The sequence below is a fragment of the Hirundo rustica genome, chromosome Z (genome assembly GCF_015227805.2).
Source record: "Hirundo rustica isolate bHirRus1 chromosome Z, bHirRus1.pri.v3, whole genome shotgun sequence".
Taxonomy (NCBI): Eukaryota; Metazoa; Chordata; class Aves; order Passeriformes; family Hirundinidae; genus Hirundo; species Hirundo rustica.
This window is the reverse complement of record NC_053488.1, coordinates 15,183,471-15,201,046: the sequence shown is the minus strand read 5'-3', so window position 1 is coordinate 15,201,046 and position 17,576 is coordinate 15,183,471. Positions and strand designations below refer to the sequence as shown.

At 36.2% G+C, this 17,576-nt stretch overlaps 1 protein-coding gene across 1 annotated transcript in view; it reads right to left on the bottom strand.

Annotated features, from left to right (window-relative positions):
• Positions 1–17,576, bottom strand: part of HCN1 (hyperpolarization activated cyclic nucleotide gated potassium channel 1) — a 92,069-nt gene that overhangs the window by 26,334 nt on the left and 48,159 nt on the right. The window contains exon 3 of the mRNA XM_040089884.1: positions 14,027–14,173. Coding sequence (XP_039945818.1) covers positions 14,027–14,173 — 147 coding nt within the window. The remainder of the gene's footprint in view (positions 1–14,026; positions 14,174–17,576) is intronic.

The following is a 17,576-nucleotide window of genomic DNA, read 5'->3' as shown; positions in this document are numbered from 1 at the left end:
CACACAGTTAGGACACAGGACAGCCTGAAGAGTTTCGCTCACTTGAGAAAGGGAAGGCCATGAATAGAAGAACTCGTGGATGAAAGCAGGGAGGAAGAAATATGTGTTTAAAGCTATTGGGGGTGACTGGGGGCTAAAGCAAAGTTTGAAGCAAAGAACTAGGTGGTGGGAAAACATAAGCATGCCTTAGAAGAAATGGAAAGATATGGTTTGGATACAATTTTTTTTTTGTGTGTGTGTTATTTCTGATTTGCACTTGTTTGATTAAGATCAGAAACTGAAGCTGTGAATGTTTCCATGGAAAGTTTATTGTGTGCACTGAAACAGGCAAGGAGTTCCTTCTGTCATTCAAACTGTCCCTCTTTGTCCTCTCCTCCCTTCTTCTGTCCCCCATGTACTGCAATCCAAATGGCCAAATCTGAGCAAGGACAAAATTCTCAAGAAAATGTGCTTTAGCTACACCCTGTGTGTTTCGTTTAGTTGACACAGTAGCAACAACAACCAGGAAAACAGTTATTTAAAAATCAGCAGTGGTTTGTTCACTGAGTTATTTTACAGCTCTTGTGCATCTCTGGATGAGAAACACTATTATCTTGTTAATTGCTAGGTTAACACTTACTCTTCTTATAATGAATTAACAGCCCATTGGTTCAAAGGTTCTCCCTATAAACTTATTCAGTGGCTTAAATGAAATCTTACTGATTATACTGGATAATTCCCAGTTAGCTGAACTTGAAATATCCACACTGAAATTATTTTTAGTGTTTTTAAGTATATTTCAGTTTGCATTTATTTTGATTTGTAACGATTCGAAGAAGGCATTATATGCAAGAAACCTGTATTGTACCTAACACCCAAAATTTAGACATTGTTAGGAAATGTATATTCCACATTTTAAAAAGAGTCTTTATAATCAATGGGAATTATTTAGATTTCTTAGGTAAAAGTGTGACAGGACCCTGAATATGCGTGTGTGTACGCGCTAGAATATTTACAATGCCAGATATAGAGGTACACATCTATATATAACAGAAGGATATAAAAAGAAAGATAAAGAGGACGCACAATCCCTTTCTAATTCTGAACTCTGCCTTCGTCACTGCTTTGCAATGTGAACTGGGACAAGTTAATTGTAATACCATTTGAATTTGCCTTCTAAGGAAACTACTGACACGGATGCTGGAGTGGGATCATGTGCAACGGCTCAGTGATCTTATGTTGTGAATAGCAACTTGTAATACAGGTGTAAGAAGCCCATGACCCACATTCAGGCTGCTGCACCAGAGCCCAAGTGTGCAGAAGTAGAAAAATACTGAAAGTGCTGATTTTAGAACCCTGGTTTACAATGAAACATGAGGATGATGCTTAGTTGTAAGGGTGAGACATAGAGAGCTGGCTTCAAGAAAGTTATCAGCAGGTCATAAAAATGAAGATTAAGTTTCTGAAAATAATTTTGTGCAGTGTCAGCCAGACAGCCCTCAGGACAGAATTTGCTTGAGAGTACCACTTTGGCTAATATTGGTAGCTGCCGGGAAAAGAGATGAATAAATGGCAAGAGATTTGTAAAGAGTGGAAAAAAATCTGAGGAGGGCAAATGGTGACAGCAAAAACAGCCTCAATAGGAAATCATGTGGAACAAAGAGAAGGCAATCTGGCAGGAGTAGACAATGTGTATTAGTAATAACAGCTAGAGTAAAAGTAATGCATCAGACTTTAAACACTAAAGGCAGACACACTAAATAATGGCATGGCATTGGAGTAACAGAGAGTCACTTTACAATTGGGAGCCAAATCATGGTCAAGACTTGACAGATCAAGTATCCTCCAGGATATCCTCAGCATTTTTACATCCTGAAAACTCTTATTCTATAGAATAAGAAACATGGAGAAGAAACAGCTATGTAAATAATGAACAAGAAACCAGAGGAGATACCTACAGCCTTCTGCTGTCTACATTTACTACTGTTGATCTGTTTGCTCTCTGAATGCCATCACTGAGGCCTTAAATACTTATGCTTGTGTTTCCACTCCAGGACTGGACATGAACTAAAAACAAAGGGGCCTGGTGACAGCAGGGCACTCAGGAACTGCCATTAGCATCTGTTTACACAATTTTAATATTCTTTTTCAAAACAACTTCGGTTCATCTGCTTGCCCAATTTAAAATTTATTTAAATTAGTAGCACTTAATTAAATTATATATATATAATTAAATTGTTCACTTAGTGAATTAAACATAGGCTGAGGTTTATTTCCATTAAAAAATATGTTCCTATAATTTATTCAGAAAGTTCTTCAAATTATTTTTAGACTATATCCTAATCTCTACCTTTATGAATAAATTTATATATATTGATTTTATTTCATAGGAGGACCCTTAAACTCCTTGTAACTACAATTCATTTTAAGGTAATATATTATATATATAGTCTGGTGGCATAGGAAATCCGTGCTGAGATTTATGGCAACAGTAGAAAAAGAGAGACCATATCGGAGTACCTAATGCAATATATGCACTTAGTACTTTGCAAAGATTTTAACAGTTTTATACAGCAGTCTTCTCACACAGATATCCTGGACATGTGTTTGCATGTGTATGTCAGAATACATATATATATTTGTGTGTACATGTATATTTGTACATGTACATGTACAAATATATACGTATATTTGTACATGTACAAATATATACGTATATACATATATACACATGTGCATATATATGCTCCCACACATACCTGGTGTGTAGACATACCTGTATGTCTACAGATGGACATATTTATACATTAAATTTAAAAAGATCCAAGTGTAACTAATTAATGTCTCCCATTAGAACTATATTTCAAAGTAGATTTAGTTATCTTATTTAAAGGTTGATACAACTGATGTAAGAGTGTGTGCTTGTATAACCCAAGTTATAATCTCCAAGCAAAGAGGTGAGAGGAAAGAAGATTCTGCTCCAAGTCCCAATTATGTTCTTTGGAAATGAAATGTCCTGATGTTCTATATTCTGCAAGGACACATGATCTGTATCTATTTTCAGTGAACATCTTCTCACATGGTGGCCTAAAAATAGGCCAGCCATGAACTTTAAATAATGGCTCAGGAAGGGTATTAACCTCTTTCTCACATTCTAAGTTTGTCCCATTGCTGTAAGTATCAATATCATTAAGAATGTGTCTGGTGTTAGAGAATGACAAAGCAAGCCACAAATACTCCATTTCTGCTTCTCTACAGATGTCTTTGCCTCTTAATTCCCTTCAAGGTCTCTTATACAAATGAAGCTGTCAATACTGATAGCATTTCTCTTCCTTTAAATAGTGAATCTGTTTTATGCCAGGTGTTAAAAAGCATGAACTATTCAATTTCCAACCCTGCAGGATGGGAGGCGTTCCACTCTTGGTGAAATATGGATGATTGTGAAAACTCATATTTTCATAAATACATGAGTATTTATTCAATGTGTGGCTATGATTGGTACATTGGGTTCCTGGATTTTTGTTTTGGGGACTGTGGATATCCGTATTAGCTCCATTTCCCAAATAATTTGTTACAACTCACATAGCATAAGGCAAATTTTTCAAATGTTCCTCAATAATTCTTCTCTTATCTTTTTAGTAAACACAGATACACTGTTGCTTCCTGATTTTCAGTTTATTAAAAGAAAAATCCTAACTATGAAGTAAGCTTAAATTTTTAGTACACGTAAGGGATATTCATGAGATCACAAAAATAATAGTTTTCAGTTGCACAGTGATCTAGTGATGGCTGTACAGTCTAAAGTGAAAACTGCTAATTAAAAAGAATGTGGCTTTTCTTTAAATTGATATATTTACCAAACAAGTATTTTTTTTATCCACAAAATATTTTAGCCATCTAGCAAGGCATCATCCATTGCTTCAGTGAGTGTACAAACATGCAATGATCAGTTCATAAACTTGTAACTGTTCATGTTTTAGGGCATGTCATTTGTATCCATTCAACCAACCACAGAATTCTTCTGATTTTCACAAGTGAGGGAAAAGAAAAATGGATTTATTGAGAATAAAATTAACATAGACTCCACAGAACAAGCTAGGAGATTAAAATCCTTTTCAGGGAACTCCTTGCCCGTAAGTACTCTACTACTACCAAGGTTGGCTTAGGATCCAGTGCTACTAGTGAGCCAAAACTGTGCAAAGGTATTGTGAAAGAGGCGATGGGGACAGATGAAAATATTGCCTTGTACTCAGTCCAGGAGCTACCAGGAAGTCTGTACCTGAACTCACAGTGTCAGACTCTACATTTTTTGCACCAGCTTTTAATTTCACTCACCTCTGAGACTCTCATTAATCACTAGAAGTATCACATATTAAGTTCTTTCAGAGTTAGACACTTACGTTTAAATTCAACACCTTGTGCATCCGTGTATCTATATTTCATAATCTGTCCATTTATAATAATTTCAAATTTTTAAAATAAGTTTGCATTTCCATTTAATCCCCTACATAAAAAATATTTATCAAAAGAGATTAGATTTTCAACAGATTATTTTGGAGCTGTAGAGGACACTTCAGTTTTTTTTAGGTACCAAAAAGATGGAGTATTTCAAATCTGACTTACTGGCAATAAAATTTCTGGAGAAAATATTTTAGGTATTTGCTTATTGCATCTTCTAGGTAACACTAACAATACAAAAGTACAGATTAGGCAGAGTTTTGTGCAGGTTTCAGAGTAATGTACAACTCTATTTTTTTTTTTTTCCCTTTCTTTTTTTCTTTTTTCTTTTTCTTTTTTTTTTTTTTTTCTTTTTTTTTCATGAGTAGCCCTAGGATGAAGGTAAAACAATAATTTAGCATTATCTTGAGGTTCAAAATTTAACTTGGATTATCTCCCACAGCTTTAACTAGGTTAACCTTCCTAAATCGTTGCTGTATCAATGGGAAATTAAGTTCATAAATATGCATTCAGAACAGATCTTGTACAGTGGTTTTTTTTGCTCTCCTTGTCTTTGCCTTTGAGATCACATGCTTTTAGAAGGCAACTACAGATTTATGCATGGGGAGAGCTGTGTAGCCTTCTGTGTGCTGTTACTACCATAATGTGCAACTGACTGCATAAAAATAGGCACATGCATTTGCTTCTGCTTCCAACAGTTCATGGCATATTTATCTCCTCTTGCTGGAGGTGAGTCACAACTCTAATCTTTGTGGTGACTTTCATGGTCAGTGGCACATTTAAAGGCTACCTGCTCAACACAGAACCTTTTGTATTACATGCCCCCTACAATATTTTTACTGGTTCCAAACAAATGTGCTTCAAAAGCCTTTAGCCTGCTTTCTGAATTTAAATTACACAGAGAAAATTAAAGGAAAAGATGTTCACTTTTACCCACCTCCATTAATGAGACTTAGAGGAAAGGAATGTGGGCATGTCTATACTGTGCATCCCCGTCTTGTCTGAAATATGTTTTCTACTGGAGTCCCGGGTGTATCCTGCCCTCTACTTTCCCCTTTCTCCTTCCCATGCTTTCATTATGGAATACCATGACTTTTTTTATTGCAGAAGTCAGTGAAGAAGAAATGGAGAACCCTGGCAGGTCCTTCATCTCCTAATCTTGACTTAAGAGTGACAATGTAATTTCCAGCTCTGCATCCAGAATTTTAATTTACTTATTTTTCATTTATCTTCAGTTACTTTCTAAAGGGTTCATAGGAACATATTTTAAATTCTGCCATCTTATTGTAATGCATTCATAGTCACAAGTCAGGGACTAGGGCCAAAGATCATTAAGTTTTAGCTAAATAAACCAAAATTTTCCACATCCTACCGAAAAGGACACCTGTCAAGCCAAAGCAAGCATAGTATTAAAAGAATGTGTTTATGTAAGAACTAACTCAGGAGCTATCTGAAGTATGTTACTATTATTATTTTGAACCTCCTAAAAATCAGCAATGCTATCTCTAACTGCAATAGCATATTCTGATCTGATAGAAATGAACATGTTGTGGTAGGCACCAATTTATAGCAACCTCTCCTGGCTTTCATGAGAAACTACATGGAGATGAAAAAAAAGTGCTTGACCCTTTCCATCCGCTGCCCCAAGCACCACCTCGGTATCAAGCAGCTGAGCAATTCTTTGGTCTGTTAAAAACTGAGACATGACAGACATTGGAACTGTGATCTTGGGCAGAACAAGACAATGGGTGAATTTTGTCTCTGCAGGACAGCAGCTATCCTCTCATTGCACTGGACCTAGTGCCCACAAAAACCTTTCTGATTCTGCTCTTCAGGTGCCTGAGCAGCACTTCCAACACGAGGAGACACAGACTGGATTTACTTTAACTGGATTTTACCTCTCCCACAGCATCCAGTTTGCATCTAAATAGTTTGGAACTTTTATCAAACTACTTGCCTTTCTTTATATGAAAGACAACTACTGCACTAAGAATTAGGCATTTATTTGGATTAGTATATTTGAAGGGCTCATGAAAGAACTGTCATGTCTGAAATATTTATTAACAATTACTACAAAGGTATCTTGTAGGTGCAGTAACATAACTATTCAAAATCATAACTACTGAGAAGTACTGGTGTATTATTATCTGTATTATCAGAAGCAGTTAGATCTGGAACTTGTCAAAGCATGTCTCAGCTCAGGATGAATTTGCTAATAAAGCATGTCAAACACAGAAAGGACTGTGATCAAAGTATATTGAACATGTGGAACAGCAATGGAAGTGGTTGACAATTCTGCCGCAGCACGTATGCTGTGAATGTGCATACATCAAAGGGCAAACACATTCCCCAGGGCTCAGCAAATCAAACCACATTGTCTTAGGTCCCTGGGAAACAGTCTTGAGTGTGCACACCATTTGTTACCATGTCACACCTGCAGCTGAAAATCATCTTAAAATACAATAATCCAATCACCTGGTGATTGTCTGCCCATTTCCACATTAAAATGGCCATTTGCTACTATTTGCTACTATTTTCAAATTTTAAAAATTCATTGTGGTTCCTTGTGAGAACTTTCCTGTCAGTCTTGTGTACTTGGACTGCAATTTAGACATAATTTACACAGATATTTGAAAGCCATCGATTTTCTTTTTTAGCATTACTGAAATAAATCATACTGGGGTATATCAGCATTTATTCTGCAAGACTGACATGCTGCATCATTCACTCATGATTCAGTACTCTGGAATATGAACTACAGTTATACTTTATCAAACAAACAAATGTTTTAATTCACTAGTTAGAGATAAGGAGATAATTAAGTGACTTCCAATGTGACTACATCTATAGTAAGGATACATTTTTCTTAGTTTCTCTCTTTAAGCTTCATACTAAGGATCACTGCACATTAAAATGCAGAAGAGTACAGTGGATTACAATGAACTAGTTACTTGTCTTTTATGAGATAAATTTATGGACATAAGTTGTTATGGAATCAAAATCTCCAAATTCAAATGTTTTTATGATACTTTATTGCGTTTCAATGTTAAAAAATAATAATTTCTACCATTATTTTAATGTTTGAAAGTCCTTAGCCCAAAATCATAATGACTACACTATTTAAGAAAAAAAAAAAAAATATCAAAGCATTCTGATCACACCCCATTTTGGCCTTATATTATTACTCTGGAGGTGCTTCATCTTTCATGCGCAGGACTATAGTACAGTCTAAATAGGAATACATTGCTTTGTGATTTCTAAAGATAAATACTAAATAAAAAGAAAGATAATAAAAAAGGAGATAAATTTTAATAGGGAAAAGGAAATAGGGAAAAGGTCAACAATTAGGAAAGAACAGCAAGGTTACCAAATTGATAATTTTAAAACTGACTTAAACACACAAAACAATTTCTCTACAAAAATACCTAATTTGTCTACAAGTACCAAACCATCTGGTTTGGGTCTAATTTTCACTCAGATACAATATAAATTATAAATCCAGTAATGAAAGTTTCCTTCACTTTATTGTGAAAGTACTTTCCTTACAAGAATGTCACAAAATGCCATCCTCGATGCAACACTAAGCATTGTGCAAGATGCTTCTCAGAATCTTACACCTGACTCATTAGGCTGTAATAGGTGCCACAGTGTACCTACATTCACTATTCCTATGGGAACAGCGAAGGTCAAGGACTTCACACAGTTTCGTTTCCAGAAACAGCATCATGTAAAGGTGGAGAAGCTTGTTAAGGAGAAACTACAAGAAGCTTTTTACAGCATGGTTCAAAGTTAGTGGTGGGGAGAAATATTAAGTGATACAACTAAATAAATACATGAAATAATGTATTCATTACCACTTCAAGTTAGTTTTTACCATTACAATTTAAAAGAAGAAATAAACTCAATGGCTGGCAGTGATTAAAAAGCAAATTAACGTTAGGAATTATTTGCTTTATTATAGCAACAGTTTTCTTGCTGCAGACCTGGTCCTTTCACCTCTAAAAAAACCAGGGGGAAAAAAAAAAAAAAAAAACCACCAACCTGGAAATGGCAAGAATAATCTAACTTCCATGCAAGAAAGAATTAACTAGAATATGTCTATTCACCATCAAAAAAAATACAGTTTAAGGATGTTATCACAGAACTCTATAAAATTGTAACTGGCATCCAGAGTCAGTAAAAATTGACTGCACTATATAATTCTTGCTACAAGAATTAATGGCCATCGAAACAAACAAACAAAAAAAACATTTGGAGCTGTGTTCAATCCCAAAAGAAGATGGTAGTTTCTCATGCAGGAGGGATCAGGTCTGTGCTTTTGACAAAGGATGGTGTGGTTGCAGAGAGCATCTCGAATAAAGAATGCAAATAAGTAACTGGAAGAGATGTGTATTAAGGTTTACCCAGTAGACAAATCACATCAGTCTCAGAGCATCCCTCGACCTGAAAATATTGTGAGTCTAGGAGAGTCATTTAGGGACACACCATACTTGCCCTGCTCTTGTTCTTCCATGGGCATCCACCCACAGCCACTGCTGGCAAGAGTAATGGCTTAGACAAAGGCCAGAGCTGAGTCACTTTGACTTATACTCAGTTACAAGATGGAACTAGTAATGTGTATGTACTTCAACTTTTATAATTCAGCTGTTCTTTTGGAATGTATTTCTCTTAGGTGCCTATGGGTTTTGTTGTGTTTGGTTTTTTTAACTTCTTGTCTATAGTGTCTCCATTTCATGTCATGACAGTTGCAAAGACCACTTTCGGGCTTAAGGCCTTCTGAGGCCAAAGGATGTTCAGGCCTTGTAGGTGGTAAGAATTACAAGTTAAAAAATGTTCAGTTTAATATCTGTCTGCTGAAGAATTAGAGATGATATTTATATAAGGGAAGCATTCTAATTGTTTCTGATCACTACCTCAAGAAATGAGGGAGAGAGACAGTTAATTGCAAATGCCATTAAAGACAGAATTTATTTCACACGTCAACTGCTATTAGAAGATGCAGCCTTTTTTGTAAGCTAGTCAGCTAGGTTTTCTTTACCGTGAGAGCATGTGTGTGTGGGTGATGTGTGCAGAGAGCCTGATGATTATCTTAGACTCGTTGTAGAACTTGTATGGAGCTACAGATAGGTTTGATGAATCCAGCTCTGCATGGCCTGTAAGAAGCAATTTAAAATCTTTCATGTCTACCAAAACTGTAACTGCCAGGAGTCTCTTGATTATCTTGTTCTTGAGAAGACTGGACACTTATTATCAGATAAGAGTAACTGTGAAAAAGGGAATATGCTTTCAGTTCAAGTGAAATTTCTGAATTTAATGAAAAGAAATTCTTATCCTTTATTTTGTCAGAGAGAATGTGTCCTTACAAATATTTACTACATAACATATTGCAATTTATGGTTAATTCAGTTTGAGTGTGTAAAGCTAAGAATATCCAATTAATTACATTACTAGTGGACTAATACACCCAAATTGTGCAATTAACTATACAGAGGAGAATACAGAGCTTTTAGTCTCATAAATGTTGCCTGAGAGCCCAGTCATCAAAAGCAATCACTTTGTTAATACCAGATTATCCTTGAAGGAAACGGGTCAGTCACTAGTTGCTTTACTCAGCTTTGAAACACTTAAAACCTTGTACAGTTTATAAAAGTTCAGGATTCCTTTTTCTGTTTTTTTTTGTTTGTTTGTTTGTTTGTTTGGTTGGTTGTTGTTGTTGTTTTGGTTGTCTGGTTTTTTTTTGGTTTTTGTGTTTTTGTTTGTTTGTTTGTTTGTTTAAATGAAGCTTTAGTTCACAATAAACATTTCTATTTCCCACAATAAATATCCCTATTTCTATTATCCACCCAAGCAACGCACACATGTATCAGGTCTTTTCTCAGATTTTCTCAGATTTTAATCATCCAATCTACTATGAATGTTCGATATAATGTTCAGAAGCTCATTAAAATGAACATCCATGCTCTTTTACAAAGAAAGTCTTAACCTCTGCTATCAAGGCAGATGATTGTCCTGCACTGGTGTCACCTCGCCTTGGGTCCTGTGTGCAGTTTTGGGTGCCACAGTATAAGACATGAAACTATTAGAGAGGGTCTACAAGGATGGTGAAGGGCCTTGAGTGGAAACTGAATGAAAAGTGGCTGAGGTCACTTGCTCTGTTCAGCCTGGACAAGAGGAGACTGAGGGCAGACCCCACTGCAGTTACAGCTTCCTTGTGAGGGGAAGCAGAGGGGCAGGCACTGATATCTGCTATGTGGTGACCACTGACAGCACCCAAGGGAATGGTCTGAAGTTGTGTCAGGGGAGAGTTAGAAAAAGGTTGGCTATTAGAAAAAAAAAAATTCACCCAGAGGGTGGTTGGGCTCTGGAACAGCTCCCCAGGGCAGTGGTCACAGCACCAGCCTGACAGAGCTCAGGAAGTATTTGGACAGTGCTCTCAGGCACTTGGTGTGACTGCTGGGGATGGGGCTGTGCAGGGCCAGGAGTTGGACTCAATGACCCTGATGGGTCCCTTCCAACTCAGCATATCCTGTGATCCTATGATTCTATAAGCATATACAGCTTTATTACTAGCATTTATCATGTAAGAATTATTTTTACACCAGATTTTTGCTGCTAATTCTATGTACTTTAGCTATTTTAATGGTTTAATGATCATATTTATATCATGCATAATTACTTTCCTGCTAAAAAAATACCCAAAATTTAAAAATGTGGACCAAAAAGAAGGTCATCACTCTTAAATAAAGCATAACTGTGGAAAATTTCAGCCATTCAGAACATTTGAATGGCTGAGGAAGAGAAGTAGTGAAAACCCTGCCATTTTTTCCCATAACATTACACAATGCCATAATTATACAGCAGTTAGTATGGTTTCTTTTGTTCTGCTTACTCCAAGTGAGGAAATAATGGTTTTGGATTAATAACTTCATCAGAAGCTACTTTCATCAAACTAAATCTGTCTTGTGGAGACTCTGTTTACTTTATGCTAAATAACAAGTATAATCAAATGTAGGATTAATTAAAAACTTAAGAAATGCAGTAAATGTATTTATTCTTCAGTGATGCAGCTAGGATATCTGTACAATTACTTATTTTAGCCTTGCACAGGTTTTGCCATGTAAGATGGTAAAGCCATCCAGTATGTGAACAGCTGTGTACCACCTTTAAAGGGCTCCAATTTATTATCCATTATTTACGTCAAAAAGCCACTACCTGCACTACTAAACTGCATGTACTGAAGTGGTAGCTGAAACAGAATTGGAAACTGTTAAGTAAGCAAGATACCTAAGTGATGTTTTCAGGCCACAGTGCATGAACTGCCATGAAAATTTCGACAGATTCATTAAGAAACCTGTTCTGTCACTGCCAGTGGCCAGTTAATACTTTTTCTCTTTCTGACCTTTCTCTGGAACACTACTGTGTTGTCAGCAGGGCAGTATGCAACCTGATTATGGCTAATTTTTTGTTATGTAATAGAACAAAAAAGACCTGCTATGTACAGCATAACTATAGCAAAATCAGAAGTCACTCCTTCCATGAAATTCTATTATTCTTTCATGTTTTAGGGGCTCATTAATTTTTGAAATTTTCCATGCTTGACCTCTCCCCAGAAGTGCTTTTTGTTTTTTATGGTTGACCAAATTTGCTTTTCTGCTTCTAAGCTGTAAGAAAAAAAGGAGGGGAAGGGGAAAGAGCTAGGGGAGGGAGGGTTGAAGGAATGAAACAAAAAGGGAAGCAGGAAAAGCAGAAATCATATGTAATTAGGGTGCCACAATTGCAAATTGGTGTTAGTAAAATATTGTTTTGCAATGCAAGGGTATTAGGCTTTACTTTTGGTGAAATGCTCTCCTTAGAAGTGGAAACAGATTAAACTGTTTCTGATGTCAGTGACTGATGTGTCTGTACATGCTTCTGTTCTCTTAACAAAACACAAGCTCCATACTGGCCAAGATTCATGTTTTGACTGTCACTGTAGTCTAGGGATAATTCCCTTACTTTTCTGTCCCACAAGGCAGATTTTTGTAGTACGTTTTCCTCTTGACATTTCAAAAGCTACTGAGGGGAGCCACAGTGTAAACCAGCAGTGGCAACGCAGAAGCCAGGGCCCTCTACCTGCATTGCAAAACACAAACTCAGAATGTAAAGGAAGGCCTCAGACTACACCTGTGTGAGAGAATTAAGCAGGTCCAGGATCTGGAACTCAGTCACGGGCTATGAAAATGTTGGAACAATCATGGTTCGGCCTGATTTTGACTTGAAGCATCTAGCAAAGGCCCAGCAATTTTGAGCAGCATTCACTATTGCCACTTCGCAGTTTGTAGGAGGGATGCTACTACGGGACTTTCACAACAGAGATGTGGATAAAGTCTGACTTGGTAAGGCTTTGTTTCTTTATGACTGTTTTAAATATCGAACTGGATTGATTTCGGCAATGGTAGATTGTATGACATGTTTTCCCTTCCCAGCAAAACGCAGGATTCAGTAGTACAGACAATCCACCACAGACCTGTTCTCTCTTTATGCCTAAAACTTGAAAAAAAAAAAAAAAGCCTGAGCAACCTTCACCTATCTTTCCAAAAGTACAGGTATCATGCTGTGCTCTGTTGGATGTTATATATACATTATACATAGCCGTATATATACACACATATGGACACAAAATCAGCACCACTCCTCAGAAAACAAAGGATATTAAAAGGCGGCACTGAAAATTACACAGATTTCATCACATACTAGACTGTTCCACCCTTACTTTTCTTATTTCTTTTCTCTTTTCCCTATTTACACTGTCTTCTCTCTGAGTTTTTCAACTTGCTTCTTCTCTGTTTTTTTTTTTTCCTCTCCGTTCAGTAGAGGATATCAGCCAACATCCTTGAGCAGGTCAGGCATGAGCACAACCCAACAGAAGACAGTCTGATTTATATTCCCATTAAGCAGCTACTTCTGCTACTGCAAGATGAACACCGCCCTCTTCCCACACTAGCAAAGAAAATTCCAACTGCTTCCACACACCACATCACATAACATAGCACAGCATAACCCCCTAAAACTGCGGGGGGGGTTACAGTTTCAACAAAAGAGATTTTTTAAATTGCTTGTATATATAATATTCCAGCTTCCTCATCTCAAGTAAAGACCACCTTTACCAACAGCGCTGCTTTACAAATGAAACAAAACAACTCTCCCTCTATGGTGACTTTCAGTGGTATTAGCTGAATAGATGTGTGGCTAGCAAGTAGGGAAAAGAGAAAAATAATTTCACCCAGGAACATTTTAGTCTAGCCACTCTCTATTTTAAAAAGTGGAAGAAGAATGGGAGTTTTAGTCAACAGTTAGGGTGGGGTTTTACTCTTTGACAGGATTTTTCCCTTTGACATCCTTGTGTGGCAGTGTTTGACAGACTGGTTCTGAATAGAGTGTAGATCTGCTTATTTCTTTGTGTCAACCTAGTATAATTATCCTGGTCATTCATTAACTATGGTAAAGAAGATGAAATGCTGTAGAATAGAAAGAGCATTTCAACACAGAAACAGCAAAACCAAGAAATTTTTTCATAGCATGAAGAGCTATTCAAATACTTTAATCTTACCTCCCTGAGAGGATCATTGAGCTCATTCAAAATATTTTCTTCGTCAAAGATCTTGCCTTGGTAGCGATGCTCATAGTAATCATGGATCTTCTGGCGCATTTCAGCAGGTAACTTGTGGAATGACATGTACTGCTCCACTTGTTTGTACTGTCAGGATTAAAAAAAAAGGAATAATCAGAAAAAAGCCTCTAATTTTTGTTATCTAAAAGCACCTACAAAATACAAATTCATGCATGTGTCCACTTAAGCTTTACATATTTTATAAAGATAACATTTTTTTTCATGTCAGAATGCCGTCACACAATTATTAACTCATATGACAGCATATCTAAAAATTACAAAAACTAACTTTAGCAGCAATGCTAATATTCACTTGAATATATAAGTTTTAGAAGTCAAACTCATAGTTCTCGTATGTTTCCTAAAGTCCCAGCTGTACGGGAGCTGCAGAAATACACCAACACGATTTTTAGCTCATGCAGTAGACAGGAAATCTGTATACAGTGTTTAGTCTGTAGCACTGCATTCGGGGAGAGCTGAAGGTGTGAAATTTTAGAAACCAGCTAGGCTGTATTACTAAGCAACATATTATTGTTGTGTATGTTTGTGAAGTTAAAACCTGTGGAGATAATGAAATAGAAAACATTCCTCAGGAGGGATACAGAAAAGACAGTAAACTAGAAAAATAGGTGTGGGATCAGGATATAGAAACTGAGGGACAAAAAAGATACCAGAACCCAGGAGACCTCACTTCATTTACCCTGTACATCTGGTTTCTTTGTTTTTACTGGTCCGCTGTCCTATATTCTGGGGTTTGGTATTGTGTTGTTTTGGAGGTGGGTTTTTTTGGGGGGTGTGTGTGTGTGGGTGTGAGTGTGTGTGGGTGTGTGTGTGCGCGCGTGTGTGGGGTTTTTTTTGTTTTGTTTTGTTTTTGTTTTTGTTTCCTTTTTTCAGAAGCCTTTTTGGACAGCATAATAGTCCCAAATCAACATACTCAGAGTTGTATTGTACTAAACTACATGACAATCTGAGACCCACAAAATTGACAAGTCGTCTAAAGTACAAATGGAAAAATCCACCAGAATAAGATTTTTGCCCCTCAGAGGCCCCATACTTGTCCTTCCAGTTGAAAAGGATAAAGCACTGAAGCAGAGAATGAGAAATCCATATCAGGCTGAAAGGTGAGTTGAAACTCAACAGAAACTTGATTCACATATGTAAACAGTCTAAATTTATTTTTATTAATTATTGCATGCTTAATTTTTATTAATTAATCATGCTTAATGCTTAGGGAATTTAAACTGTTTTCAATGGAAAAGCCAGTGAAGTCCTAATTAGGATTGGCAACTCTGTAGAACAATTAAGCAAATGTATAATGTACATGCCCTCTTTGTGAACTGCAGCACATATCCTTTAACTTGTACAGCTGAAGACTGTTCTGCCTTCTGAAATTGAAATTTACTTTTGCTTTGCAAAGTGACAAGGATTAGAAGAGGCCATTTGTACAACATACATTCCAAAAACAAGAGGAAAGTAATTTTGCATGGGATTATTTAACAATGTATGATGAGTATGTCAGAGTGATTTAACCCCTGCACAGTAATTTTGCCCCCCTGCAGTAACAATTATTCACCCACATTCTTTAGGTGTGTGATGTAAATTTGCATGCTTGCCATTGGTTTCTATTTTGACATGAAGAATTTTTTCCAGATATTGTGGTTTAGAATCAGACATCACTATGGCCCCTAGGTCAGAGGCCGCTCTCTCTACACAATCTTATTCACACACAAATGTGCTTAAGTAACACTAATAACAAATAATCCTTGGTAATAAAAGAAATACATTCATTCTGATGTATGTTGCAAGCAAGCTGCAAAGGACTTTCATAACAGAATAACCTTGAAACAGAGAAAATTCAAACTACAAGGAAATTGCTTGGGCAGCAATTTCTACTGCTGCCTTTCATTAGTACTGTTATTTGAATGGGGGCTTTCTCTTGCAATAGCAAGCTCTTTTCTTTAACAAGATTTATGCTTACACATGAGAATTTTAGGAAAAAAAAATTTAAAAACCCCCAACTAGTAAGGATGTACTGCTTATCACTGGGGCGCCTCAAAGTTCTTTCAAATTAGTATATAGAATCATAAAATCATAAAATAATCATACAGTCATAAAACAATCAGGCACAGCTGAATATTAGCATCCTTTTCTTTAAAAAGCTAGTTAAGAAGTTAAAAATCTTCCACAATTCCCAGAAGTTTTTAACCATCTAATATAATGTCAAGATCCCTTTCCATATCTAAATATGTGAGCCTGTTTGTGGCTATTATACTATCACTAGTTCTTTGATCAATCTTTTCCTAATATTTCTTAGTGTGTGATTTCAACTAATTTTCTGTATCCCTTCTTGATGTTCTGTTCACATTTTGGTTACCTCAAAACTTTTATCTTGCCCTCTTGTTCAGCAACTGATATCTTTCATTAACTCAGCACAAGAAATAATTATTTTTCAATTCCTCAGAAAAGCAAATTTGTATTGTCAGCCTGCTACATGCTACTGGCAACACTGTGGGTATTCCAGATTAGTTGCCATTGTGGTGTGTCAGATGCCAGTTGCAAAAAAAGTGTGCTGAAATGAAGATACAAAGAGAGCAAGACTAATATGGTCTTGTTAATTTTATGTAATAAACCAGGAATTTGTCTAAATTCATTTTGAAGAGTATTGTCATTGTGGATACCACAGATACCAATATTGGTTATAGATAAAGGTGTTTTTCACTTTCATGTAATTATACTGGGTTTTATTCCTGGGGCTTATTTTATGCTTTACAAAAAAGCAAATAGCTTAAGAGAAGTGTTTTCTGGAAAAGATAAAATATGTAAAAGAGATTTCAAATTTTTCATTAATGTTTTGAATCCCTTAAGAATATGATAATTCAGTAGCTTCTTGATTTTTATAAGTATAATTTTAGATCTGAAGAGGATAAAATTGTCAGTTAAGGTAAATTTTGTTAAAAAATTATCTTTTAATCTTATTTGAAGTGGCTGTAATCAATCCTGAACTACCCACATTTGAACCTGTATTTTTTAAAGAGAGAAAAATATTATCTTTCTAGTAACTCTTCTCATTACACATCCTCTATCTTTTTCCCTCTAGACTTAAAATTTTGTTGTTTTGTTTTGGGATGGGATTTTTGCTACTTTTTCTCCCCCTCCCCTCTTTAATTTCTGGGGTTTTGTATGTCATATGAGAAGCACCAGACTACATTTAAACAGAAAAGACTCAGCTAACCCCCTGCTTTTTAATTTATAATTGCCTTTCCATCCTTGCTCCTGCAGCTAGCACTTGATTTTCTAGGAAGGTCTATCTAGTAAGTGACTCCACATGTTCACATCTAAATCGACTTTCTTTTCAATACCATTGAATAGAGTGAATACTATGTTGCTGACCACTCAACAACCATGTGTTTTTAATGAATATTGAATTGTTTGTCCTAAAATGAACAAGTATATTAATGTGATTTATATATTGCACTGCCATAATTTCAGT